The sequence below is a fragment of the Lagopus muta genome, chromosome 2, assembly GCF_023343835.1.
Source record: "Lagopus muta isolate bLagMut1 chromosome 2, bLagMut1 primary, whole genome shotgun sequence".
Taxonomy (NCBI): Eukaryota; Metazoa; Chordata; class Aves; order Galliformes; family Phasianidae; genus Lagopus; species Lagopus muta.
The window spans coordinates 92,832,855-92,858,006 of record NC_064434.1 but is presented as its reverse complement, the minus strand read 5'-3'; the positions used below and the strand labels follow the sequence as shown (position 1 = coordinate 92,858,006).

Sequence of the window (25,152 nt, the reverse complement as noted above, 5' to 3'; positions counted from 1 at the left end):
GAGAGATCCTTCCCCACTGGTAGCCAGCTCTTAAATAGGTCTAGGAGCACAGGAGAATTGCCTTCACCTGTGCTCCTCTGGCTGACTCACTGCTCACCTCAGGTGATCAATCAGAGGTTCAGGCCGTGGCTCAGCAGTTCCCATACACACCTCCACCACTCATCATTCACCCGTTCCTCTCTACATCTAAACATCCCTAAGTACAGAGCTCCATGGATGCCGTATCTCTTGTCGTTAATTTTGTTGTTTCCTCATGAGGTCTAAAACAAGCTGTCAGGCTTTTAGTAGCTGTGGATATTCAGAGAGAAACACAAATTAGTACACCAACTACCCAAGGATGAGGAATTTTCTCCCATTCATGCTGAATGATCAGCCCCTCCATGCTACATTTCACTGCAGAGCTATTTTACAGACTGCATTAATTATCACCTCCTTCATCTCCTTCACTTACTGAATTTGAATAAATCCATTTCAAATAGACTTAAATAACAACTATAATAATATAAATAGTATATGTTACATATATGTTCTCATCTCATTAGTGATAGGACCAGAGGGAATGGCTTCAAGCTACAGCAGGGGAGATTCAGGCTGGACAATAGGAAGTATTACTTTTCAGAAAGGGTGGTCAGGCACTGGAATGGACTGTCCAGGGAGGTGGTGGAGTCACCGAGCCTGGGGATGTTCAAGGAAAGGCTGGATGTTGTGTTGAAGGACATGGTTTAGTGGGAGCTATTGGGAATAGGTGAACGGTTGGACTGGATGATCTTTTAGGTCTTTTCCAACCTTGGTGATTCTATGATTCTGTGATATAACATATATAACTTAATATAATACAATAACATAATACATATCACAAAATCACAGAATCATAGCAGTTGGAAGGGACCACTTGGGATCAAGTCCAATCCAAAGCTAAAGCAGGATTATAAGTAATAAATAAGTGAATTCAAAATAAAACTTCAGAAGTGTTAAAACAAAATTGTGGTAACTGTCAGTCAGCTAATATATTCCTGGAAGCTCACAAAGACTCAGACCTGAAATGCTGTGTGCCATAATCCACAGATCTAAGAACTACTTGAGCTGCTAACAAAATGCATTAGATTTCTTACACACAGGAGCTTGGCTGATGAACTTGTTGGGCTATTATGCAAATAAGGACATACAATTTATGAAACCAACACAACTCAATGATATCATTTAAAGACTTCTGCTGAGGAAGCACCCTTTGTAAGATGACATGCAAGATGTTAACCATTCAAAATCCCCCAATTTCAAGTCAGCTAGCATTTGTGAGCTGTGATATCAATACTGTTCTTTCCTCTCTGGCACTGCATCTGGAAGTTTCCTCATTCATTACAAAACAGCAATTTTCAACATTTATCCAATTTTAGAGAGAGGGAAAAGTCAATGTTCTTGAAAAGAAAGCAATGCCTCATTGAAAATAAGTCAGTAGGATAATTGGAAATAAACGTAGGCTTCCCTGTCACGTACTTAAAATATTAAACTATGCTAGCTCTCTTTAATAGAAGAAGATTTCTTGTGCAAACCAGATACATCATACACACAATATTCAGATTTCTTTGCAAGTGATAGATAAACCTTATGGTGCAATGCTCCCTCCTTCCAGTGACTCATCAGACCGCCATCCCTCTTGGCTGGACAAATCAGGATGAGTAAAGCTTCTGTTTGGGGGCCTACATGCCACATAGCTGCATTTGGTCCACAGAGTCCACAGACCGTGCATTCCAAGGGGTGGTGCACAGCTTTATTTTGGTTTAAAAAGTAGCTGATTTGGATTCCAAATCCAAATAAGGAATTGGTTCAACTGGATATCTCAGTCCAATCTATCCAGTTGGATGTCTGCCCAAACGGCTATTGCAATTGGAGCGCTCAGTAAAAACTTGTGCCTCCTGGCAGAAGTCATTTAAACACAAAAATGTAAATATGCAAGATTGCATGTGGAGCACGATGATGAATAGCAAGCAAAATGCAAAAAATGCTGTTTGAATCAACCAAATTAAAAATATATGCCATTATGCTACCACAAAAGGAGACAGAGGCTCAGATGAGGCATATAAAAATAGGTGCAAAAGTGCTCAGAATCCTAGTATAGATCACTTTAAAAAGATGACAAAATGGTTCGTAACAGAAATTGATCATGAACACTGTGAAGGTGACACATCAAAATTTTCTGCTTTACCAATCTCAGAGAATGGAGACTTTTAATGAACCTACAAATACATTCTAAAGTAATAAATTATATATTTTCCAAACAATATCTAACAAAATTCTGGATCCCATAGGCAAATAATAAATAAATAAATATAAAAATTCCGTTGGAATAAAAGATTGGCTATTTTAATCATTAAAAAAAAAAAAAAAAAAAAGAGTTGTGACTAATGCTTCAGGGATATTAACTTCAACCAGCAGAGGCTTATACTAATCTCCTTCTGTATGTGTCCAGGATGAGACTTGACATACTGGACAGATCATAACACATCCATCAGCACTCTGCTAGATGTTCCTCTACGGCTCTGGCCACTGTTGGAATTAGGTTACTGAGCCAGGTGTGTACAGCTGGGCCTGAACACCCACTGCTAAGAGCATCCCAGGCACTCGATGGGACTTGGGGTTACCAAAGATCCTGGTTACATGGGCACAACAGCTCCTCAGGGACCTCCAGCACTGTTTGCTGAAAAGGAATTTCAAATAAACTTGGAAGAAGTCGCTACAGCCCAGAAATACTGCTTCCTCTTCCCACTTCGTGTAATCCTGTAAGAAACACCAACGCTTAGACCTGCTGCGATACACAGCATCTGTAGATATAAAGATACATAGTGCAGATTTAGTCCTATTTGAGAACAAAAAGGATTTATATCAAATTAGCTGATTTGCATTTGTACTTAGGTAAAACCAAATGAAGATGTTTTTATTACCAAATAAATGCCCACAGGCAGATAAACAATGTAGGTACAGCCAGTGCCACCACTTCAGGCTGAGCTTGCATTGAGCATGCTCTCAATGCAACACTGCAAGGTCAATAAAATGGGATGTCAGTTGTGTGATGAAGGGGAGGATAAAAGGTTAAAAGGCTGTAGCAAGGAGTGGTTAGAAGGGTGCAGCATGCTAGAATGAGTTGCTTTTCTGTTTCCTTTATTCTCTACATGTTATTGCTTTTTGGCAGCATTGAGTTACAGCCTTTTGGAGGGAAAAGCCTTGAAGTCTGTCAGCTAGCCCTAAAGCTCAGCAATGTGCCAGGTCAGGCACTGATCTTAGCGACAGTGGAACAAATGCATTTTGACTAATTCTACTGAATTCAGTTGCTTCCTCCCATGAGGAAAAGAAATATTAATTATTTACATTATAATACCATCTAGCCCTGTAGTTCCCAAATCCAGCTCTGCAATGCTAGGCATTACTTAGAGAAAAGAGCAATTCCATCTCATAGGAGTTCACAATGTAAATTGATAAGCCAGACAATCTGAGGGAGAAAGGGAGCACTATCTTCTCCACTTAGGGATGGCGAGCTGAGAGCCAAAGTGCCTGCCCAACATGGCAAAGGAACAGGACAGAATTAAACTCATTTTCTCAGATCTGATACCTGAGACATAATTTCTTTAAAAAAAAATTAAAAAAAAAACAACCCAACACCTGGTTTTGTCTTATTTTTATTTCCAAGTAACATTGTAAAATACCTGAGCAACACATCAATTATTTTCTGCGTTAACTTCCTTCCTGGGTGCTTCCAAGGCAAGTTGTTCCTGAAACAGCATACTTTGCTTCATAAGGCTTTAGCATACAGAGCATCAATCACAGAATGGTTACGGCTGGAAGGGACCCTAAAGCCCACCCAGCCCCAACCTCCTGCTGTGGGCAGGGTGTCCCCTATCAGCTCAGGATGCCCAGGGCCCCATCCTACCTGGCTTTGAGCGCTGATGGAGCACCATAGCTTCTCCAGGCAAACAGCCTGTGACAATTATGTGCCAAAAGTCATTTTAACAGTTTTATTCTCGGGGTAGAGAAATTCATAATTTGAAACACAGTTTCTGGTTCAGTGGGTGGTTTGTTTTTGTGGTCGTTTAAGAACAGGATATGAATCCTCGAATGAACAGAACAATGGCCCATTTGGTTCCAGCTGCTATCTCTAATTGCAGGCCCTTGTAGTCATTTCAAAGCAAAGCAAGAAATGCTTCATAACTGATAAGTTGGACAAAGTGTATGTAGCCTGCTGAACTGAATTCACTGATAGTTAAATGTCTCCCGAGATACATGAATTTGTATCTCTTCTGCAGCTTTACTCTTTCAACAAGAACTTTCACTGATTAGAAAAACTGGTTCAGATTTCTTTTCACGTGTTATATCTTTGCCTCTCACTTTTCTTTTAGTGCTCTCACTGTTTTTACACTATGAGAAAAGACAGGTAAGAATCCTCCTCCTCCAGATATTTTATGAATTACAGCTTTGTAATTCATTTATGTACCTCTCCCTAGCCGGACATCCACTCAGCAAAGAAACAGCAGGAAAGCTGAAAGTCAGACCTGAGGAGAAGTCCATTTCAAAGAGATGGATTTAGTACATTCGAAACTCTACTAAAACACACCCTACAAAAGGACAGTTGGCAGGAAGGTTTCCAAACCCAATGTAGAGACACTGCTTATTAGGCACAGAAAACAAATTCTCCTTACAGACAAAACAAAACAAAGAAACAACAAACCACCTCAAAACAAACAGGTCAGGGAGAACTGCTTTTGCCTTAAGGTATGACCAGTGTGTGCTTGTACAGACAAGGTAGGTCAACATCATTAGCTGCAAATGGCTAAGAGTTCTGGACTGCCATGTTCTTACTTTAAGAAAGAGCAAGTGATTCAAAGTGACAAAGGGAATGTCATCTGCTCTGCAGTAAGTGTCCCTACATGACAAGATTTCTTGGTGGCTGTGAAGACATAACCAAGCTCAAATTTGCCTATATTGCAGAACTACTGTCAACAGTGGCTATATTCAAGTACTTCAAAAGTCCAGAGATTCATAATAAGACCTAGAAATTACATTTAAACAGCAAAGCTATCTGGATAGTTGCTAGAGAATCAGCTGTATTTTGCATTTGCAGTTCTTTATTATTATTTTAATATATTTATATTTGCCACATTATGTCAGGCAAGGTCTAAAAACTCCTGTTTCAAAAGAAATGAATTTCTAAAGCTACAGCTGCAATTAACAGCTCAATTTGCACCTCCAGTAACCTTACTCTATCAATAATTCTGAAACAGTAATTATTTGTAATAACTGTGGCCAAACTTTGCACTCCTATTAACAGTGACAGCCTGATTACCTTCTGTCTTGTGATTTACATTGTTTTAAAAACTAAGCAAAATGGAAGTACTATACTGCAGATGGAGCAGAAATTCTGGTTTGAGCTATCCCACAAGACTACACTTTGGCTGCATAAATCTTGGCATAGTTTGTAGGAGCTATGCTTTCCTGGCAGTGTTTCATGTCAATGATCAGTATTTGGAAATGTGCTTAGTAAGACTGAACTACCACAACAGCAGGACAGTCAGATCCTTTCAGATCTGTCACCACACAATGGTGATATTAGAGATACTTCATTGGGGGGGGGGAAGAAAAGAAGGAACATCTATTCAAGCTTTGGACAAAATAAGTACTTCTAGCTCTTAACATTTTGTTCCACTTCCATAATGTATGACCTACATACATTACTAGAGAAAATATTTTTAAAAGGTACTTTATTTCCTCCAGAGCTTTACTGAGAAAGTCTGACTACCCAGAAACTCACAGAACTAGGCCATGGAACTACTTTTGCTCTTGAATGAGAATTTGACCACCAATTTACAGGTAAGAAAATAACTATTGTTAATTGTGTAAGCACTTAAAAATATTTACAGAGCAGTGCTTTGTTAAACTGTAGCACAGGATCATCTGCAGCAAATAACTTCATCATTGAGATGTATCACTGAAACTTTAGAATTCTGTTATCACATACAGAATATTTGAGAGGAAAGAAAGGGGGAAATGCTGTATTTCAGAGCAGAATTTTCCCTCCTGCCCACCTATAATTGCATTCCTTCACAGAATAAATCAGAACAATGTGTTTGTGATTAATGAATGATAAAAAATTATAAGCTCACCAGAATAAGAATGGATTGAGATCATCGATGTAAAGCTCGGTGCTGCATGGAGGGTAGATTGATAATAATTGCTTCCTAAATAAAGATACCGTATTTTACTTCGATCTTTTTACCTCCTCTTCTGTTCATAGTAATACAAGCTTTATGTAACATCCAATAACATCTTTGACCAACTGAAGTTATTTTGTTAATTTTCTGCCTTCTGTTTTTAATTTTCATTGTCATCTTGGTAGCAATTGCACAGTGCTGAAGAGCACTCACATGAAGTAAGAGACAAAATTTCCATTAACTCCTTTGAAGCCAGATTTTTACCTACTTGGCCTAGCATTCACTGACAGTCTGGCACTGAAACACCCCTCTTATCCCTTTGATGCCCATGTTCTTCTTCCATTAGCATAATTAATGCAAATGGATGTGACATCAAGATCTAAAAGGCAAGACACAATTTAGCAGCAAAATTCTAGGGAGTTTCTAATGTAACTCTATTTCCCACATAGCTGTAGAGCAATACACGGGCATGATCCAACGTCCTTTGGAAACAAAGGAAAATCTCCAGTAAATTCCAGGACATTGGACCATGCCCTGTAAAATTATTAATATTATTAGTTTTAGGTATCTTTGTGGAGACAGAGTAGAGAAAGAAAAGCAGAGTGCTAATATCTGTACTAATGAATGAACAAGCACAAGCCCACAGCACTGTCAGGTCATCATAACCTCCATGCAGTTTCTGTAGAAAGGTGCAGGTCAGTTTTCAGTGCCTTGGTGCAAAAGGAAGCATATGGCCCCAGGAACAGACAGAAAAACATTCATGACACTTTAAGTGCAGTTAATTATCTGTAGGTGAATCATACTGCTATCAGCATTGTCTTGCTGCATTTGAAACTGAAACAGTCATAGCAGTAGTGACTTCTTTCAGCATCATTGCAGTTCAGTTACCTGACTACAAATAGGAGAAGAGAAGCACAGAGCACTTCCTCCCCACTGGGGCTGCCTTTCCATCATAGCCAAGGGGAGGCAGCTCTGGCAGCATGCTGTGCAGCCACTCTGTTGGTATGCAGCTCCTCCAGGTTTCATCCACTCACATTTTGTTTTTCCACCTCCTACCTTTTCCCTTTAAATACATTCAGCATTCACAAAAAGAAAGGGAGTATTATATATGTGGAAAGATTTCACAAGGTAGGTAGCACCATTCTCACTTTACAGATGGCACAACTGAAGAAAATGAATGTGTGCTCACTGCACATATCTTCAAGGGAGCAAGGAAGATAATGTGATTTCCTACGACCTTTGTGGGGTTCATATCTATCACCAGAGCATGTGAGAGAACAAAACCTGCTGCTCCTAAGCGATGGTATTTACTTTTCCAGGAGAAGAGGCAGGAAGCAAGAAGGCTTGAGGAAGAAATACGCAACTTCCAGTCACCAAGAAGAACTGGTGACTAAAGGGACTAAAGCAGAGATTATTTCTTTCTTAAGTGTCACGAAGGGAAGAGAAGATCTTGTAACTGAAAATCTGAGCACTTTTTCTATTATTCACTATTGTCTATGGAGATCCACTTGCCTGAACATGATCCTTGCCTAAACATGATCACTTGCCTAAACATGATCCATGTTCGCTCATGTTTAGCAGCAAGATAGCCAGTACTAAGAGGGCAACCTGTATCTTTACCATTCTTCCTACCTCTTTTCACACTTTTTCTCTCATAACTTATCTAGCAAGTCTAACAGTGAAAATGGCAAATCTGGTTATGAAATCATCCACTATGCATGGGTATAACTGTCCAGCAGACAGCCCTTAGCCTTGACACAGAAGAATACATGGTAAATTTATGGACCTTTTAGAGCAATGACAAATTTTCTACTACAAAAGTTACCAAAGCAAGGAAACAAAATCCTATTATTATGAGAAAATGATTAATCTGGACACAAGCATGAATATGGTATTGAAGTCCATTTGCCATAGCAGACAACACATAATGGTGTAGCCCATGACTGCAGCCAAGTGCTGTTGTCTGCTGGGGCAACCCAGGTAGATACTGCAACATGTGCCCATGTGTCTGGGCAACAACACCTAGCAATGAAAATATCAAGGGCTGTATCTGTTGCCTCTGAGATCTGCAGTATTAGCAGCTTTTTAATACTGTTCGATACCTTAGACATGCTCTTGAGTTCTGAGCTGGAGATACATCCAAAACATCCTCCAATTAATGCCTTGGCCAGTTTTGTAGTATTTATACTCAGCAGGCTAACTAAATTCCAGGAAAGGAAAAGTATCCTCAATTAAGGATTTTTTTCAATTGACTTAGACCACATTTTTTCTTTATGATAAATTGTCATTGAAAGCAATGGGGTTATTTTTTTGAATAACAATTATTAGGAAGAAATGAAAAAGCCAGCTTTTATTATCCACTCATGGAAAGGATAAGTTTGGGTAAGACAGACTCAAGAATACTCTAAACATCTCTCATCATCCTCAAGAAAGATTAATTTGGCCAGAAGGACCAGAGAAATCCTTTAAACATGACACGGAAGATGGAGAACTTTACTACAGGAAGATGGAAGAAGAGACTCTGAGCTCAATTCTGACAGCATGGAAGCCAAGGAGGATTTGCGCCTTTTCCTGCAAGACCTGATCAGAATTTCACCCATTCAGCCTCACAAAAACATACCAGGATTTTTCACAAAATTGACTTCAAAGCACTTATCTGGAATGTTGGAAATCCAAATTTCGTTTTTTCCACCTCTGATGCACCCTGGAAGATGTGTCAGTCACCTCCTCAGAGTTGAGTTTTACGAGGTAGCAATGCTGATTTTCTCCTGTGGAGCTAGCTTCCATACTACTGTAGAATGAGATGTTTTCAGCTAGTATGTATAGAAGAAATCCAGTAACAGGCAATCTTCAGCTTTTTATGGATTATGCATTAATTACACCGTGGCATAAGAGCTATCAGAGTTAGCTCTGTAACCACTCAGTGTTCCTTAGCTCAAGCACACTTCAAGGAAATACATCCATTCTGTCTGCAAATGTGATTTGAAGAGCAGTTCAGTCACTTCTGTAACATGTGCAATCCAAACTTATGAACCATCAGGCAGAAATTAGTTTCCCAAGTAACCTGATATGGCAGCTCTGTTGTCTGCTTCTAGAAATGGAAATGCTAGGCTGTAAAAATTAAAACTGCACAATGCAAGACTATCAGTTACGTCTGTACTGGTAAGTTGTAGAATGTCAATGCTAAGCAGAACTTCATCATTTAAATACTGTTAGAATGACCTTGGTATACCTTTTACAGAAGCCAGTTAGCACTCCTCCAAGCCACGATCTTGACACAGGCTAAGAGCAGTCAGTTAGCATGCACCAAAAAGTGTTTTGCAGGCTAAGAGGATTTAATTTTGTCAGTGTAGGCTGATCAAACCAGAAAAAGCCTTGGCACTGTACACAACACATTAACTCCAGCTCAGTTTTTATTTTGCCAGACATTAGATTACTGCACGCAGCCACTGCTTCTCCAGCATGCTCTAAAATAGGGTTTATTAGCACAAGAGCAGTGCTGAACGTGCCACTGGACCTTTCTTTCTGAAGTCTTGTGCCCAAAGTCCTTAGGAACAATCTGTTGGCTCTCAACAGACACACCAAATTTGGCAGGGTCTACACTGGGCCAAAGCTAACGAGACCAGTTGTGAACAAGCTGTTTCCATACAGAATTCTCTGCCCTGCTCTCCTCAGCATCTGTGCCAAAAGCATGTCTTATTAGCTCATTCACAGTGCAGGACCCGATCCCTGTGTGTGCTGGTACTAGTCTTAGAAGCTTCCTGCTGCCCAGGGCACCAGTGATTGCCTTGAAATACCTTAGTGATTCTGGAGTCAGCCCTGGTTCACTAGTTTCAGTGCTGAAACATATTTAGCAGCAGTTCTGAACAGATGATGCTTTTGACCTGGTAAATCAAACAGATTAACATAAAATATGAATAGACTTTGAGTGCTTACATAGATGTGTATTTGTATATACATATATATGAAGATTTACAGCTCATATGTATAAAATTAAATATTAGTTGTACGATAAAATAATAAAAATCCTTTTAAGTTATAAAAAGAACCGAACAACTTAAATACCCACCTCATACAGAACAAAAACATTTTGTGACTTCCAGCATAAATTTGACAGCAGAAATGAAATTGCACAATAGAATTTCAGACCACAATCTGGTCTGGTATTTCATTCTCCAGAATTCTAACGAATACAATATCTATATTACAATCCTCTTCACTTATGTAATTCTTACCAGTCTTTTTTGCAGTCAGAGGAACACTATTCTGGTATGTGCTTGATATAGTTAGGCCAATTCCAATGTATTTATACTATCACTATGTTATTGATGCACCACAAGTGAAGTACAGAAACATACCGCATGTTTATCTACAGTAATAACATGTCGTTAAAAAAACGGAGCACTGCAATTTCTAAATAATTTTGTTGTTATTGTTAAAGAGGAGTGGGTAAAAAAAGCCACAGAAAGCAATTCCCCCAAGATCCAACACCCTGTTTGATAAGCGTCACACAAACACCCCTGCAGAACAGTCACACATCTTGTCTGAACCCCAGTTAGTGCTCATTTGCATGACGTATTGTGTAAATGTTCCTGGTGTTTATGATGATCTTGTCCTCTGCTTCCTCAGAACAGAACAATCATTAAAAAAGAAACTTTGCTCCTTGGAAGACAGTAGGGACTACGGTTTATGATGAATCCATTTAGCTGAGCAGCATTATCCTTGAAGAGGAAAACAGTTCTGTAACTCAGTCTATTTGGTTGCATTTTTTTGTTTCCCTTGGGTTTTGAAAGTCATTTGCTGCAACACACAGAGACAGGAGAAACACAGTTAACTCAGCCACTCTTCATGGTACTCTGCTTCTGCTTGGTGTCTCTGTCATATACTCCATTTACTTCTTGGGTTCAAAGTTTTCCTCTCTTTAATTTTCATTTACTTATTTATCTTTGAATCATGCATCACTTGGCTCACTCCTTGCACCTCCACAGCTTTTGTTGTTTTCAGTCTTTAATGATGATCTTTTAGTTAAGAGCTCACCAAAGTGTAGATCATGCTGAGTGAAAAGAAAGACACAATATGAAAGTATCCTTTTGAAACATAAAGAGCACTTTGATTTTTATAACCCTTTGCTGTCTGTTCCTCAAGGTCTGACTGTAATGGCCAATGCCTTCCTTTGCATTCTCTCTGTCTCTCTAAAGTATCTTAATTATGGTGGATTCAAGATGGGTATCAAAAAGAACTCAAGAAATAGCAAATTCATTAGTGATATCCTACTGTACCACAAGCTGTGTTTGAGCTTATTAAAAAGTGCTCTGATGTTTGAATTTGAACAGTGAAGAAACAAAACCATTTAGCTTTCAGACATTTGATATTTACAACTTCAACCAGCAACTCTCAGTGTGGCAGGCAAGGTTTACCACAAAACTACATGTTTTCTTTCCTTTGGAGAAAAGTCCATATAGTAGAAGAAATAAAATGCAGACAACCAGCTAGCACGAATCCATACATATTAAGTACAACACTAAAAAATGAGGAAATTGCAGTATATTACCACAGCCCCATTTTACTGCAATTCTAGCTCTTGCAATACCCAGGAACGCACAGCAAAAGTGGATATAGTACTGTTTTATTAAGGACCAGGCAGCAGACCTTGGCTTATGGCCACATTTTAGAATGAAGGAAAGCAGGGCTCAGCACAACAGTTTAGTTCCAGCAGAAATACTCAGACAAATGCTTAATATTCTACATGTAATGAAGCATCCGCAGATTTAAGCACACGCTGCCGATGCTTCCCTGAATCAAGATCAGAAGCAGTTTTGTAAGGCTTAGGAAGCATGCACATTTGTTCCAGCCATTCCTAAATGCAATGTCACACGTTAAATGAAAAGCAGCTACTATTCCCTCTATATAAAGTTACCAGACTTACCAGTAAAGATAGTAGAAGAAAGAAAGGAGATAGAAAGCTAGCTTACACCAGGCCTCTTTTTGACAGTAACTCAAGGTATCAGCATTCATGACTGCGGGTGGATCGTAAGCGAGTTCTGAACTATCTGCTGGGCAACGAAAATACCTGAAAGAGAAGGAGAACTCAAGAACAACTGTAACATGCTGTATTAGATATGTGCTGACACACACTGTCCTGACCATCACCTCAAAAGAAAACAGTCTTCCATCGTATAGGAGAAATTTACCTCTCTTTATCAAGCCTCACTTTCTGGACATGGTTAAGTCAGAATGCTAGTCTAGATATATTGCAGAACCAAGCAATTAATGGATGTGAAATTTCTGTGCTCTGTTAAATCGTTAGACTGCAACATTCCCCCTGCCTATCCAGTTCTTTCTGGCTTACTCGCTAATAACTTGTATATTGTGTGTTACAATACGTGGTCTGTGATCACAGCATGGAGAAGAATTACTGGGCTTTAACTGCATCCACACAACTAATTTCAGATATGATGAGAGGTGACAGTCTCAACCAGTTGACAGCTCAGCTTCCTCTGCTCTGAAAAGGAAAAATTCAATATGGTGTAACAAAAGAGTTGGCTGACTAGTGTTTTCTACACATAGCACTGCTCAGAAATTCATTATCTAAATGATTTTTAATCAGAAAATATTTTTCTTACGTGGGAGAAATTTCTTATTATTTTCACCAGTGACTGGATATTTGAAAAAACTATGATGAAAGATGTTTTTGGCAAAGGAACCTTAATCTCAGTTACTTTGCAGCTTCACTGGAATGATAACATGCAATTATCTTCCCCATGGTTTTATGCAGAAATTTTTACAATGAACCCAAGAGCAAGAAACGACATGAGTAATTATGACAATACATACGGAGAATCACAGAAACATATCTTAAGTTTGGCATCATTATTTCAAGTATGACCATTTCCACTTTGTATTTTTTTCTACTTTTCACACTTGAGTCGTTATCCTTTGAAAGACAGCATCGTAAAACACCATGATCTTTATTATACCCAACAAAAGAGCGCTCATAACTTCATCTCATTAAACTTTCTGAGAACTATGCTGTCACTCTAACTTCTGGATAATATAAATCTACCACGAGATGCTGCATTATTACCAAGTTTCACAGAAAATAGAGTTTAAAAGCTACTATTTTTTAATTTGTAGCTGAGGCACTAGCAGTGCCTTCTTTACAGAGTTGTTCTTCAAGCTACTTCACAACAGAAGCTCCCTGCTACCATATCTATCTCTGTAACACAGAAAGAACCTGACAAAAATTGCCTATGCTTTTCCAAATACAGTGGGAATGCAAAACTAGTGAAAGACTGCAGACTGACAGAAAAATGAATGCCTCCTGCCTATCTTCAGAGGTGCCAGATCCTCTACTAGAATTCAGTGGAAGCTGTATTGCCAGCAGCTTCAGTCCAGAAAACATTAAAGCCGCTCCACAGCAGCTCCCACACAGTCTACTAAGGAAGACCTTGGGTGAGGACAAACATGTAGCAGAGACCCAAAGCTGAAGACAGCTGGAGAATCCAGCTGCTTGGGGAGATGAGGGAGTCACCATCCAAGGAGGTGTTTGAGAACCATGGCGATGTGGCACTGAGGGATGTGATATGTGGCAAGGTGGGGGTGGGTTGGTGGTTGGACACAATAATCGTAGTGGTCTTTTCCAACCTTAATGATTCTGTGATATTAACTCCCTGACAGCTCCCAGCCTGTACAGCTCTTAGTGCTCCATCTTCAGACTGCAGGCCACTTCAAGTTCTCATGTGTGAATGATTCCATCTCGCACTTGCAATATTCAAAGTGGTTATTTAAATGTGGCTACCTAGATTAGGCTATTTGAAGCCACTTTTATGTATTATAGGTTTTCTTTCCCCATCCTAAACATTATAATATACTTTTTCTCTCCAAACTTGTGTCTTAGCTGTCTTTAGGCCTTTTTCCTGTTGCTGAGCTTCATGCTTCATACAATCTGCATGGCTGATAAGTTGGCACATATGGCTAACAAGCAGTCAGAATATAAAAGATGGGCTTACCTCCAGAAGTGATAAAAAAGCAGAGGAACATTTAAGCCCAGTGTGAGCCATTCCTGAGCACACAAAAACATTATGCAGAAAAGGCTATGAATGGAGTACTCTGGCAACACCAGCTGAAAGGAACAGAAATAACAGATCAGTAAAATATCCCTGTGACTTCCATCACTGATTTTGCAGAAGGCAAACCTGCATCAATCCCCAGACATACCTCAAGAGAGGGACAGCAAAGCAGAGGGCAATGAGCACAAGGCATGGAGCCATCCTGGTTCTGATCCTGGCTGTACACTGTGAGCTTTTTTATAAGTTACATTCAGCCTAAAGGTATCAAATCCATTACTAAGTTAGCTTTTTGAGCTAAAACCCACTGAAAAAGAAAACTTACACCCCTGGTAAATCCATGGCTTCTCACGCTGCTTACTGCAGACCAATTGCAGATCCTTCCTATTAAAAGAGAGAGTGAGTGGGCAGCTGGCAGAAAGTTTATGTGATGTTGATTCAGACTGATTACTTCTAAAGGCTCTTTTTCACCCCCCTTTCTTAGCTGGTCTTCGCTTGTTTTCTTATGCCTTTTCTCAGAAATTCAATTCTTATCTTTATTCAAGCAATAAAAGAATTTTATTCCAGTATCTTCTATTCCTCAAAGCCAGACAATCCCACACACAGTTCCTATGTATCTCTTGCTGTGTCTCCAAATCAAATCAAAATTAACCCCCCCCCCCCCCGCTCCCCCCAAAAACCAACAAAAAAACATTTGAGGGACTTCTTTTGATGTCAGTTCATCTTCATCAGTCAAATAGTTCAAGTGAGTCTTGTTTCTGCAAACAGTGAGAAGCCCACTACAGCTACTCCCAACTTCTACCTACTCCTATACAGTTGTGCTGCAACAAATTCCATAGTTTAAGGACTTCTTCCACTTCACAAGGAACGTATTTTTTCACTTTCATGTCTCTAACTCTATGCAGTCAGTCTAAGCATCCTCAAAAGCTTATCTTATGTGGATGACAACTCATGGTACAATTGCATAGCACAGATTCCAGATGGCAGTTATTTATCACTGCTGGATTTTTTTTTTTCTTTTCATTTTTAGAATGTGATTTAGAACATGACTATAACCTTTACCAAGAAAATGATTCATCCTCGCCATAAATTACAGACAAGGAAGGTCTTAATGATGAATGGCTTCCGACTAAGCATCACAGCACTTTCAAGTATATTACATTCATTATCACATATTTGATTTCAGCTTCTAACACAGTTCACAAAATGAGCAAAAACACAATGCTGTTGCTTGATCAGTGGGCTGGCTGGTAATAGCTGAGAAGGAAACCAAGGTGCAAATTTATAAAGGAGATTTAAAAAAAAAAACAATCATCTGTGAAACTAGAAAGGAAACATGGGAAGCAGTAGAGAACAGATTCTCCAGTCAGTTTCTAGTGTATACTAGATCTACCTCTGCTTTTAATAGAATAACAGATGGGTCACCTTATCTCTTCATTTTTTCTTGGAATAATATTTTTGCATCAGCATAAATAAATACAGGATCAATTCTGATCACAGTTTCCAAAGAGAATTCGTGGAAAGAAGCAAACAAACACCAGTCTGTAAACCAGTTGCAGTTAACATTCAAATGATTTAGCCAAGCAACTAAATCTAAAAGTAAATGAGGGAAGTAAAAGCATACAGGAGTAACAGCAAGGCTTGTGAGGAAAAGTAAACTAGAAAAACAGAATGCAACACTGCCTCTGTTCCTGCTGGAATAGTCACCTTGCAGTCCTCTGAAACCAATGGAGACTCCAATGCACTTCAGCAAATACAGAATTTGGTTCCTGGAGGGAAGAAAGCCAGTTCAGCAAGCAGCAACTGTCAATCCTTGTCATTGCTGCCAAGCTAGTCCATTGCAATGGTAACTTCTGATAGATGAGTGTTGTGCTAGGATCTTTAATTCTGGGACAGTGTATAAGGCTGTCAGATGGCAATCATTTTAGGATATAAACAGTATGCTTCTATTTTGAACCAGGAACACTCTGATTCAGATAATGAACTCTGCTTTCTGACACAGCTCAAGATGAAGTCTGGGGACGGTTACAGAACACAGAGCTGGAGAAACAGGCAAAGAAGCACAGCTCTTGAGAGCTGAAACATGGTCACTTGGAATTCCAAACTAACGAACAGCACTGCAAATATACTATTAGAAATTCTGTTGGCTGATGTTTACCCATGGAAAACCACAAAAAAGCCTGAAAAGTAAACTGAAGTTTTTAGATCAATGTGATGCTAGTCAGAAACATCTCTTGCTATAATGTAAGCATAGGAAAGAAACTACTATACCTTCATATGCATGCTCTGATATGTACATTTAATATATGTATCACCAAAAAATTCAAAATCTTTTTTTCACAAACCATTTGCATTTCAAATGTAAAATCTTTGCTAGATATCAAATCATTATCATCCCATAATAAATATTCAGTACACTCTCATACAAAGCAGTATACACATGCATACAGGTAGATAGTGTCATCCTTACAGTTTCAAAGCAAATTAGGCAGCCTTTGCTGTGTGTAGACAGCAAGTTTGGCTGAACTGAAGCATGGGAAAACATGCACTGAAGCTAAGAACCTGACAGCAGAAAGTGCAATAAGTGCAGAAAGCACTTATTGGACTACTTATTGGATTAATCAGTTTTCTCTTCCCTAATTGTGTTCTGTTATTCTTTTACAAACAACAATCCCATCTTTTCCTGTCAGTAGTCTTCCTTCTTTTTGTGCTCATTACACATTATTACCTTCTTCTCAAACGTAATTTCGCTCTTCCAGAACATTCTATTGTTTTTAAATGGAATGACTCTCACAGCTGGGCTCACCAGTGAATATGCACATGAAATACCTCTCTGAAACCCAAATTGGGAAGATAGAACAGACTGAATAGTGACCTCCCTTCATCAGTGCTATTAAATTCTCTTAGAAAAAGTAATGTAACAAGTGAATCAAACTGTTTTCCAGTCACTATTAAGTCACTATAATGCCAAGAACTCATGCCTCTGTCAAATATCTTGTTTATGTCCAATACTCCTGAGTCCTAGACAGTAATAGTAATTCTTACAAAATCACTGTTTTTCTCCCCCAAGAAGTCTCCTTGCACAAACCCAGACCCCTTCCTTTGACCACGAATGTGCCACTTTACCCACAGGTAGGCAAACCACACACAGCAGTGCTACACTGGCACAGCAGTTAACGCTGCTGCACCTGCTGCTGGCAAAGGATGGCTGCAGCTTGTTTCTAAGGTGCTCACTTTGCTGCTTTTTCCATAATAGCCTTACTAAAGCTGACACACAGGGAAAGAGGGGAGGGAGACATACCCATGGTGTTCAGGACACAAGAGTTATTTTAATTACACTTTGAAGTCCATCCTAGTAGAGCCTGCCAGAGCTAACCCAGCTTACTGAGGAGTATCAGCTATTGAATTTAAGACATTATGAGCTCCTTTGGAGCTGATTATTTAGCATCTCCGAAATCCTGCTAATTGAACAACGAAAAAATCAGAGGTGTAGCATAAGGAAATGAAAAAGAGAAAGGACAAGTACACAGAAAAAACTACAGCAGCATTTCAATTTATTCAAAGTCATGTAATTCAAACTGCTACAAGCACTCAGCAGTTTGCTATGTCGTATTTAACTAGCTGAAAAGAAAATGGCTGGAAAATAAATTTCTGATCATATAAAGAACACCTGCAGTTGAACCTAACTAATTCACATCCATATCTTTACATTTTATCAGGGGACAGCAGTGTTGCACGCACACAATACTCAATGTTACGGATCAAATGCAGAGCACAAATTAAAAAGGATTTAACACCTGTGCTTTCAGCTCTCCCCTTTTCTGGACAGCAACGACATGAAGCAGGGCAAAACATACACGTCTGGAAAGGAAACGTCCTTAATTTTAATGCTCTACAGGAATTTGTTTAAACAGTATCAAGAGAATATGAGAGAATTCACTCCACAGCACAAGCAGCAGACAGGGAGACAGTAACACAAAGAACCTAATTATCATACTCACAAAGCACTCCACATCCATCTGCAACACAATACAGAAAATCAGGTATACTAATACTGGATCTACGCTCTCTTTCCATTTCGGGTACTGAACACACCTCTATTTAGGCCCATCATTTTAATACTCACTGTCTCATTTTTATCTTCTGTATCATAGAGGTAATTATATTTTAAGTCTAAGATTCTAACGGAGCCAGTTTATGACTGGCATATTTAAACTTCGTCGTATTACAAATAATAACTTCAACAACAGTGACAGAGGAAGATCACGTCTTCATGGATCATTTATCAAGAATATCAGTAAGATTTCTGTTCTGCAGAGCCTACAAGAGGTCATAAAATAATAATATTAATAAAAAGCTTCTCCACTGAGCGCAGCCTGCAGGGCATCAGCACTGTTCAAAAAGCACCTCATCCTTGGGTGGTACCTCATTAAGGCAGCAGTGCTGTGATCTTAGAAGTGATGATATCTTCACAACCTTTTTTATTTATTTATTTTCTAAATGTTAATTCAGAACCAGTAACAGAAGCTGAGTAGTTTGCATCCCTGGAGCACAAACATCTAATTTTCCTCCACACTGATACGGAATAGGGTAACAAATGCCCTTTTGCCCTACCTCTCTCTTGTGTTTCAGACATAACCAGAGATGAGCAGAACTGGTACAGGTGATCCCTGTCCTGCTATTCTAACAGGTTTTTGGAAACGTCAGCATTTGAATGCAAGGTAGGACATTTAACTCCCACCAAAACCACTCCCATTCGTATAACGGATACCATGTGAAATAATTCCACTCTGTTTTTAGGGATTGTGTTGTTTTTTGTAATAGCATAGAGGCTGTGTAGGATCCAATCCTGACTTAAATCCACTATGAAAATTCTGCTAAACATAACAGCAACATTTGATTTAACCCCGATTCCTTTAGTTTCATTAAAATGCAAATATATATTTTATTGCATACCAAATTAAAGCAAATACAGTCCATTAGCAAGTCAAATTTTGCCAATATCTTCAACACAGCTCTGAGGAGCAGATGCATAAATTACATTACCCCAAGCAACTCAGAATTCTCATCTCAGGAGCGCATTAGAGACAACAGTTAGTCATATATATATTTTTTGCTGCATCTCCAGACTTATTCACTGCTTCTTGCAGTGTTGTGAGAATAAGGCCATATCCTCCAGAACAGTACTGGAGGGAAGCTGAACTGTAATGCAAAAGGTTGTCTTACAGGGTGATACTTCACCATTTTGATTACTGAATAAATATTTAAAAGATCACATTAAACAGCAAAATACAGTTGGTTAAACTGATATAGATTTATATGTAAATATTTTCATGAATAATAGTACTACTTATAATAAACACATATATCTCTCTGCTCTCCATTTCCATCAGACATTGTACTGGCAAATCTTACTTCCTCCCCAGAGTTAAAAATGGGGTAAAGACCAAACTGTGACTGAGTCACAAGTTTGAACATTTTAGGTTTGCAATAATTTCACAGCTTTTCTTATCTTTCACTGCTGCTTCAAACACCTGTGCAGACACAGCAAGATACAGCTTCCCATGAAGCAAACAGATGTCTTTAAGTAACAATTCCTAAAAATAACCATTATTATGCTCTAACTTTTGAAAATGCTGAACTCAGGAACTTGTGAATTTGACTAAAAATAGCACTGGCACAATGCACATAATAAAAGAATGTGACAACACATAAAACAAATGAATGTTAGCAGTGAGTGGATTGCCTGCCAGAAATACTATACTTCCTCTAAGTTCTTAAGTGCTATACATTCCCCTTTTCCAATTATCACTCTCTAATCTAGTCCTTCAAGATGCCATAATGAGCACATTAACCAAGGCTGCAGCAAATAAGTTTAGTTTATTCATCAGCCTACCTGAGAGTAACTACAAGTGTGAGCACAGAGTTTATATAAGCACATCAATCCCTTACTTGGAAATGAAGATAATCAGATAACACAACTACTGGAAAGGAAATTATATACAAGAAAATGACAAAAGGGATTGTGGTTAGTATTTCTGTTGCAAAAGCAATTCCTTTTGAATAATTATGAAACTGAGATATTCACAATAAAATAAAAAGTATGAGGAGATGCCCTGTCTCTAGTCAAGCAATATTTATGACGTTGTCTTTGTATAAAGTAACAACACTGCCAGCTGTCTGGTCCCAATTCTATCATCATTTTTGCAAAATAGCTACTGTAGTCTCAATAACAGATTCGGCATTTAAACTCCTAAAGAAAGCAGGATTACTGAACTCTTCCATATTCATGTATCAGGTCAGTTAATAGAAGGTTTAGACCTTAATAAAACTAGAGATGGAATGGAGATAGGTCAAAAGGCATCCTTGCTTCTTGGAAACATGAACCACTCACCTCCCTCTATGACAATCCTCTCTCAGTGGTGTCCAAACCCAAAGGGAAGAGAAGGATGATTTTCTGATGTGTAAAATATTATTAGCACAAATGAAGTGCTACAAAGGCACCTGTTGAATTGTCTAATTAAAACCTGTATTTCTCCCCCTTGTTTTATTCTGTTTGACCTTTATGGTCTCTTTTGAATTTCACCAAGAACTCCCACAGAAATTCATATAAATTTGGCTATAATTGCCAACAATACGATACAGAGCTTTTATCCAAATGGTGCTTAAATTAGGAGGACTTCAAATCCAAAACTATGTCCAGGGCCTATTCTACACAGCTTTATGTTTGAGTATCAACAATATTCTCATCTCAGAACAATAAACAGGGTTTGTTCCATGCTGTCAGTGTGAAAGAGACTCTGAAAGCACCCACAGAGGACTGTCACATCTGGTTTTGTTGCTGCCCGATCTGAGATAAATGGTAAGCACAAATGTCAAACATGAGGTCAAACCCTTCCTAAATCCAGAGATGTTCAGAAAGTTTTCTGATATAAATCAACTCTGTTTTGAACTACTGTGTTGTTTTTTTTTCAAGTGAGATTACAAAAATAATTTAAAAAAATACATAATATTTACTTAGCTTTTCTGATAGACAGCAATGCCTGCAATCTTCTATATTGCACTCAGTCAGAGAGAGACAAAGTTTTGAGGAAACACTGCAGGCATGCAGGTAGACTTTCTATACACACAATTCTATATTCATTTCAGAAGCTATCCACACCATCTCTTGATTAAGATTTATGCTCTCAGGCACTTGGTAGGAAGAATCTCCTGAAAGATTTCCTACTGCCCAGATGATTAATCAAACTCAGCAGTTCCATTGTACTGAGGCTGTATGAAAAGCGATAGCATTAGATACATCAAGAAATACAATATGCATTGAGAAACCTGTAACAATGATGAACTCCTCAGTCTCTAACGAGTGGACAAAGTTCAGGTGCTCCATCACTGCAACCTTCACTGTTAATGGAGAAAGTGTCACATGGTGCCATTTTCTGTTCCCTTTGTGATCTTTGTTACAGCAGCAATTTATCAGAACTCTGGACAGAGAGACCTTTTTGTCCTGTGAGCAGCATGGCACTGCTATTTCCACATTCCAAAAATACCTTGTGACTAGATAATTCTGTTTTCCTCTCAGATAGCACAAGCACACGGACTTGAAAGCTGACATGCTCACCGCTGGTTAGGAGGTGCTGAATACACACAATGCCACAACCCTGGTGTGAATCACCCCTGCACAGACAGTGCAAATATCTTTGGCTTAAGTGACTTGACTCTCTAACATGGCTGTGATGAACTGCTTTTCATGATTTTTTTTTCCTGTCAAATCTAGCTAACTGAGAAATTAACACATCCTTGCTGAAGTTCTAAGTAATATACAGTACAACAAAAGGCAAAGTCGCTCCTGTTTGCAACACATTTATTTTGCATCAAATTGGCCTGCTGCTGTAGTCTCAGCCAATGCAATTTTTCAAATCTGTAGAAAGTATGATTCTTCTTATACATGGATGGTTACTCATCGCTTAAAAAAAAAATCCACCAAAATTGCTAAATTGACTTATATAGCCTTACATTAAGCACTTTAATGAACCATGCAATAGGCTTAGAGACATACCCTGCTAATAACTATCAGCCTGGCAACTAGCTAAAAGAATGTCAAATATTTATAAATCTCTAAATCCATGATGAAGCAATGAACTGATACATCCAGAAATGCATGCTATAAATACGACACATTATCTCCAACTTGTCAGTGGCCATGAGGCAGAGCAATGGAAGAAGCGATCTGTATAATAACAAACAAATCATAGAATCATTAAGGTTGGTCAAGTCCAACTACCAACCCATCTCTACCATGCCCAGTGACCTTTTCCTCAGTGCCACATCTCCACAGTTCTTGAACACCTCCTCAGGACTCCACCACTTCCCTGGGCAGCCTGTGCCAGTGCATCACCACTCTTTCTGAGAAGAAATTTTCCTAATATGCAACTTGAACCTCCTATGATGCAACTTGAGGTCATTTCCTCTGGTCTTATTGCTGTTACCTAGGAGAAGAACCTGGTTTTCACCTCACCACAACTTCTTTTCAGGCAGTTGTAGAGAGCAATAAGGTCTTTCCTAAGCCTTCTCTTCTCCAGATAGAACAATCCCAGTTCCCTCAACCAATCCCCATCAGACTTGTGCTCCAGACACTTCACCAGCTTGGGCACGCGCCAAAGATTTCTGCAGTTAGATTTCTTGCTGAATTTGCTGTCCAATTATCCCTTGCCAAAATAAGCAATCAAACAAACAAAATCAAACCAGATAAAATGAAGATAAAGGACTGAGTTCTATAAAATACACGTTTGCAGTTTCATGGATTTCATGCTTAATTTAACTTAGCTAAAATGCTTCCGCTGTAACAGGAAAATGAATAAAAGTCTTATACCTAATTTTCCTCACACAGTATTGCCAGTTTCATCATTCAGAAATCACTCTTCAGATTAATGGGGTTTAAAAACAAATACTGGCTAAAAATTTGAGGAAGGTCATTTACACTGTTCAGCAGTGTCTGGCATGAGCAAACTCAAGTCTGAAATACATTCATTGAGAATAAAGCAAGCTTAATCAACTCTACTCATTAGTAAGGATTTATCTGCTTAAATCAGATATTAAGATGCTGTTGCTTATAAGTACACCCCTAATCACAAGTTAATTTAAATTTCCCTAAAGGTAAAGCAGCGACTTTACAACGGTTGATTAATGAAAGAGACCATGTTTTAATGCAGAAAATAATTGTCCTTAGAGCTAAAATAAGTAATTACAAGAGAAATCAACCATGTAGTTAGATCACTGAAATACACCTGCAATTATAATTATACAATAATGCTGCCTTCATTAATCAAATATGTTTTAATAACCTCACAAAATATTGGAATGGTTTTATACTGAAGGAGGGGAAATTTAGATTAGATGTGAGCTACAAGTTTTTCATGGAAAGGGTGGTGAGATGCTGGCACAGGCTGCCCAGAGAGGTTGTGGATGCCCCATCCCTGGATGTGTTCAAGGCCAGGTTGGATGGGGCCCTGGACAACCTGAGGTAGTACTAGTCAAGCAGCTGACAGCCATGCCTGCAGCAGGGGGAACAGAACTAAATGATCTTTGAGGTCTCTTCCAACCCAAATCATTCTATTATTCAATGATTTAATCACAAAATCATGGTGTAGTTATATGGCATGCTCCCGTTATCTCATTAGCAGCACTAATGAACCCAAAAATCCTGTACTGATAGTTATACTCAATGATTTTGAATGTATTTTCCAACTCGAAGAATTCTATGATTTTGTACTGCTCATGATACTACTTCCACTAAGCCAAGACAGTTCATTCACAACCAGTTGGTGCATCTCTATGCAGCATTGTAGTGCATCATGTAATCATATCCTTGGAGAAACAAAGGCAATTTATTTTAAAAAAGAAGAAAAAAAAAAGAAAAAAAGAGAAAAGACAGCACAGATCCACAGAATCCACAGATTCAGCAATACCAGTATATATCCTGTGTGAACAATGTAACACTTGCATGACACAACAATGTCTGGACAATTAAACATTCTACTATTTACATCACATGCACATCAACACAAATCCATAGTTAAAGCCTTCCAAACACATAATTGAATGAAATGAGGTATCTGCATCCTCCTCACTTTGTGCTGGCTTCAGGAAGTAAGTCCTTCCTGTCACACACTTCAGAACAGAAGAGATATAACCATGGCTCTGCAAGGTTCATAGCTTTTTCATACAAAATCATTCTCCAGTTACTGGGAAACATAGACAGACCTAATTCTAGCTTTCTAGCACCATAAAAGCATGGACGCATCTCTACAGGTATGTATACATGCCAGCACCATATAAACCTTCTTCACATGCTCCCGAAGTTTTTTCTGTGATATGAAAACATTTTCCCCAAAGCAAATGTCTGAAAGTGTTTGGCTGCTGAAGGATTCCATTCTTCATACCATTTTGGAATGCACAGCTAAATTATACAGCATCTGATGACATATCACATACCTGGTTGCAGTTTGTTAGTAATCTTCTCCAAGTATTTTGGAGATAAAACCAAAAATGCATCCTTAAAAATACTCTGCTCATTAGAACCATTCGCACTGCATACTATCTGCCTACTCAATCATGTCCAAAAAACAGGCTATCATGAAACAACAGTTTTAAAATCTGCCTATAATCTCTTTTGAAAACAGATTTACAACAGATCTTTATCATTAAGTTCTAATGTCATATATAGCAATACAGCAGTATATTCAAAGCCATTTGAAATAAATATCTGACTTAACGACACTGGGAAATGGATATGCTGCTGCTTCGTAGAAGGAGAAACAAACTTAAAGCCTCACAAAGTTATAATGATGGCTATATTTAGTGCTTGCTGATAGCATCCTAACTGCTGTTTT

General features: G+C 38.6%; 1 protein-coding gene across 1 annotated transcript in view; it reads right to left on the bottom strand.

The window, feature by feature from the left end:
• Window positions 1–10,847: 10,847 nt before the first annotated feature.
• The window catches only part of CNIH3 (cornichon family AMPA receptor auxiliary protein 3), a 38,454-nt gene continuing 24,149 nt past the window's right edge, over window positions 10,848–25,152 (bottom strand). The window contains 5 exon segments of the mRNA XM_048937971.1: window positions 10,848–11,250; window positions 12,124–12,267; window positions 14,207–14,319; window positions 15,971–16,002; window positions 16,005–16,032. Coding sequence (XP_048793928.1) covers window positions 11,223–11,250; window positions 12,124–12,267; window positions 14,207–14,319; window positions 15,971–16,002; window positions 16,005–16,032 — 345 coding nt within the window. The 3' untranslated portion in view covers window positions 10,848–11,222.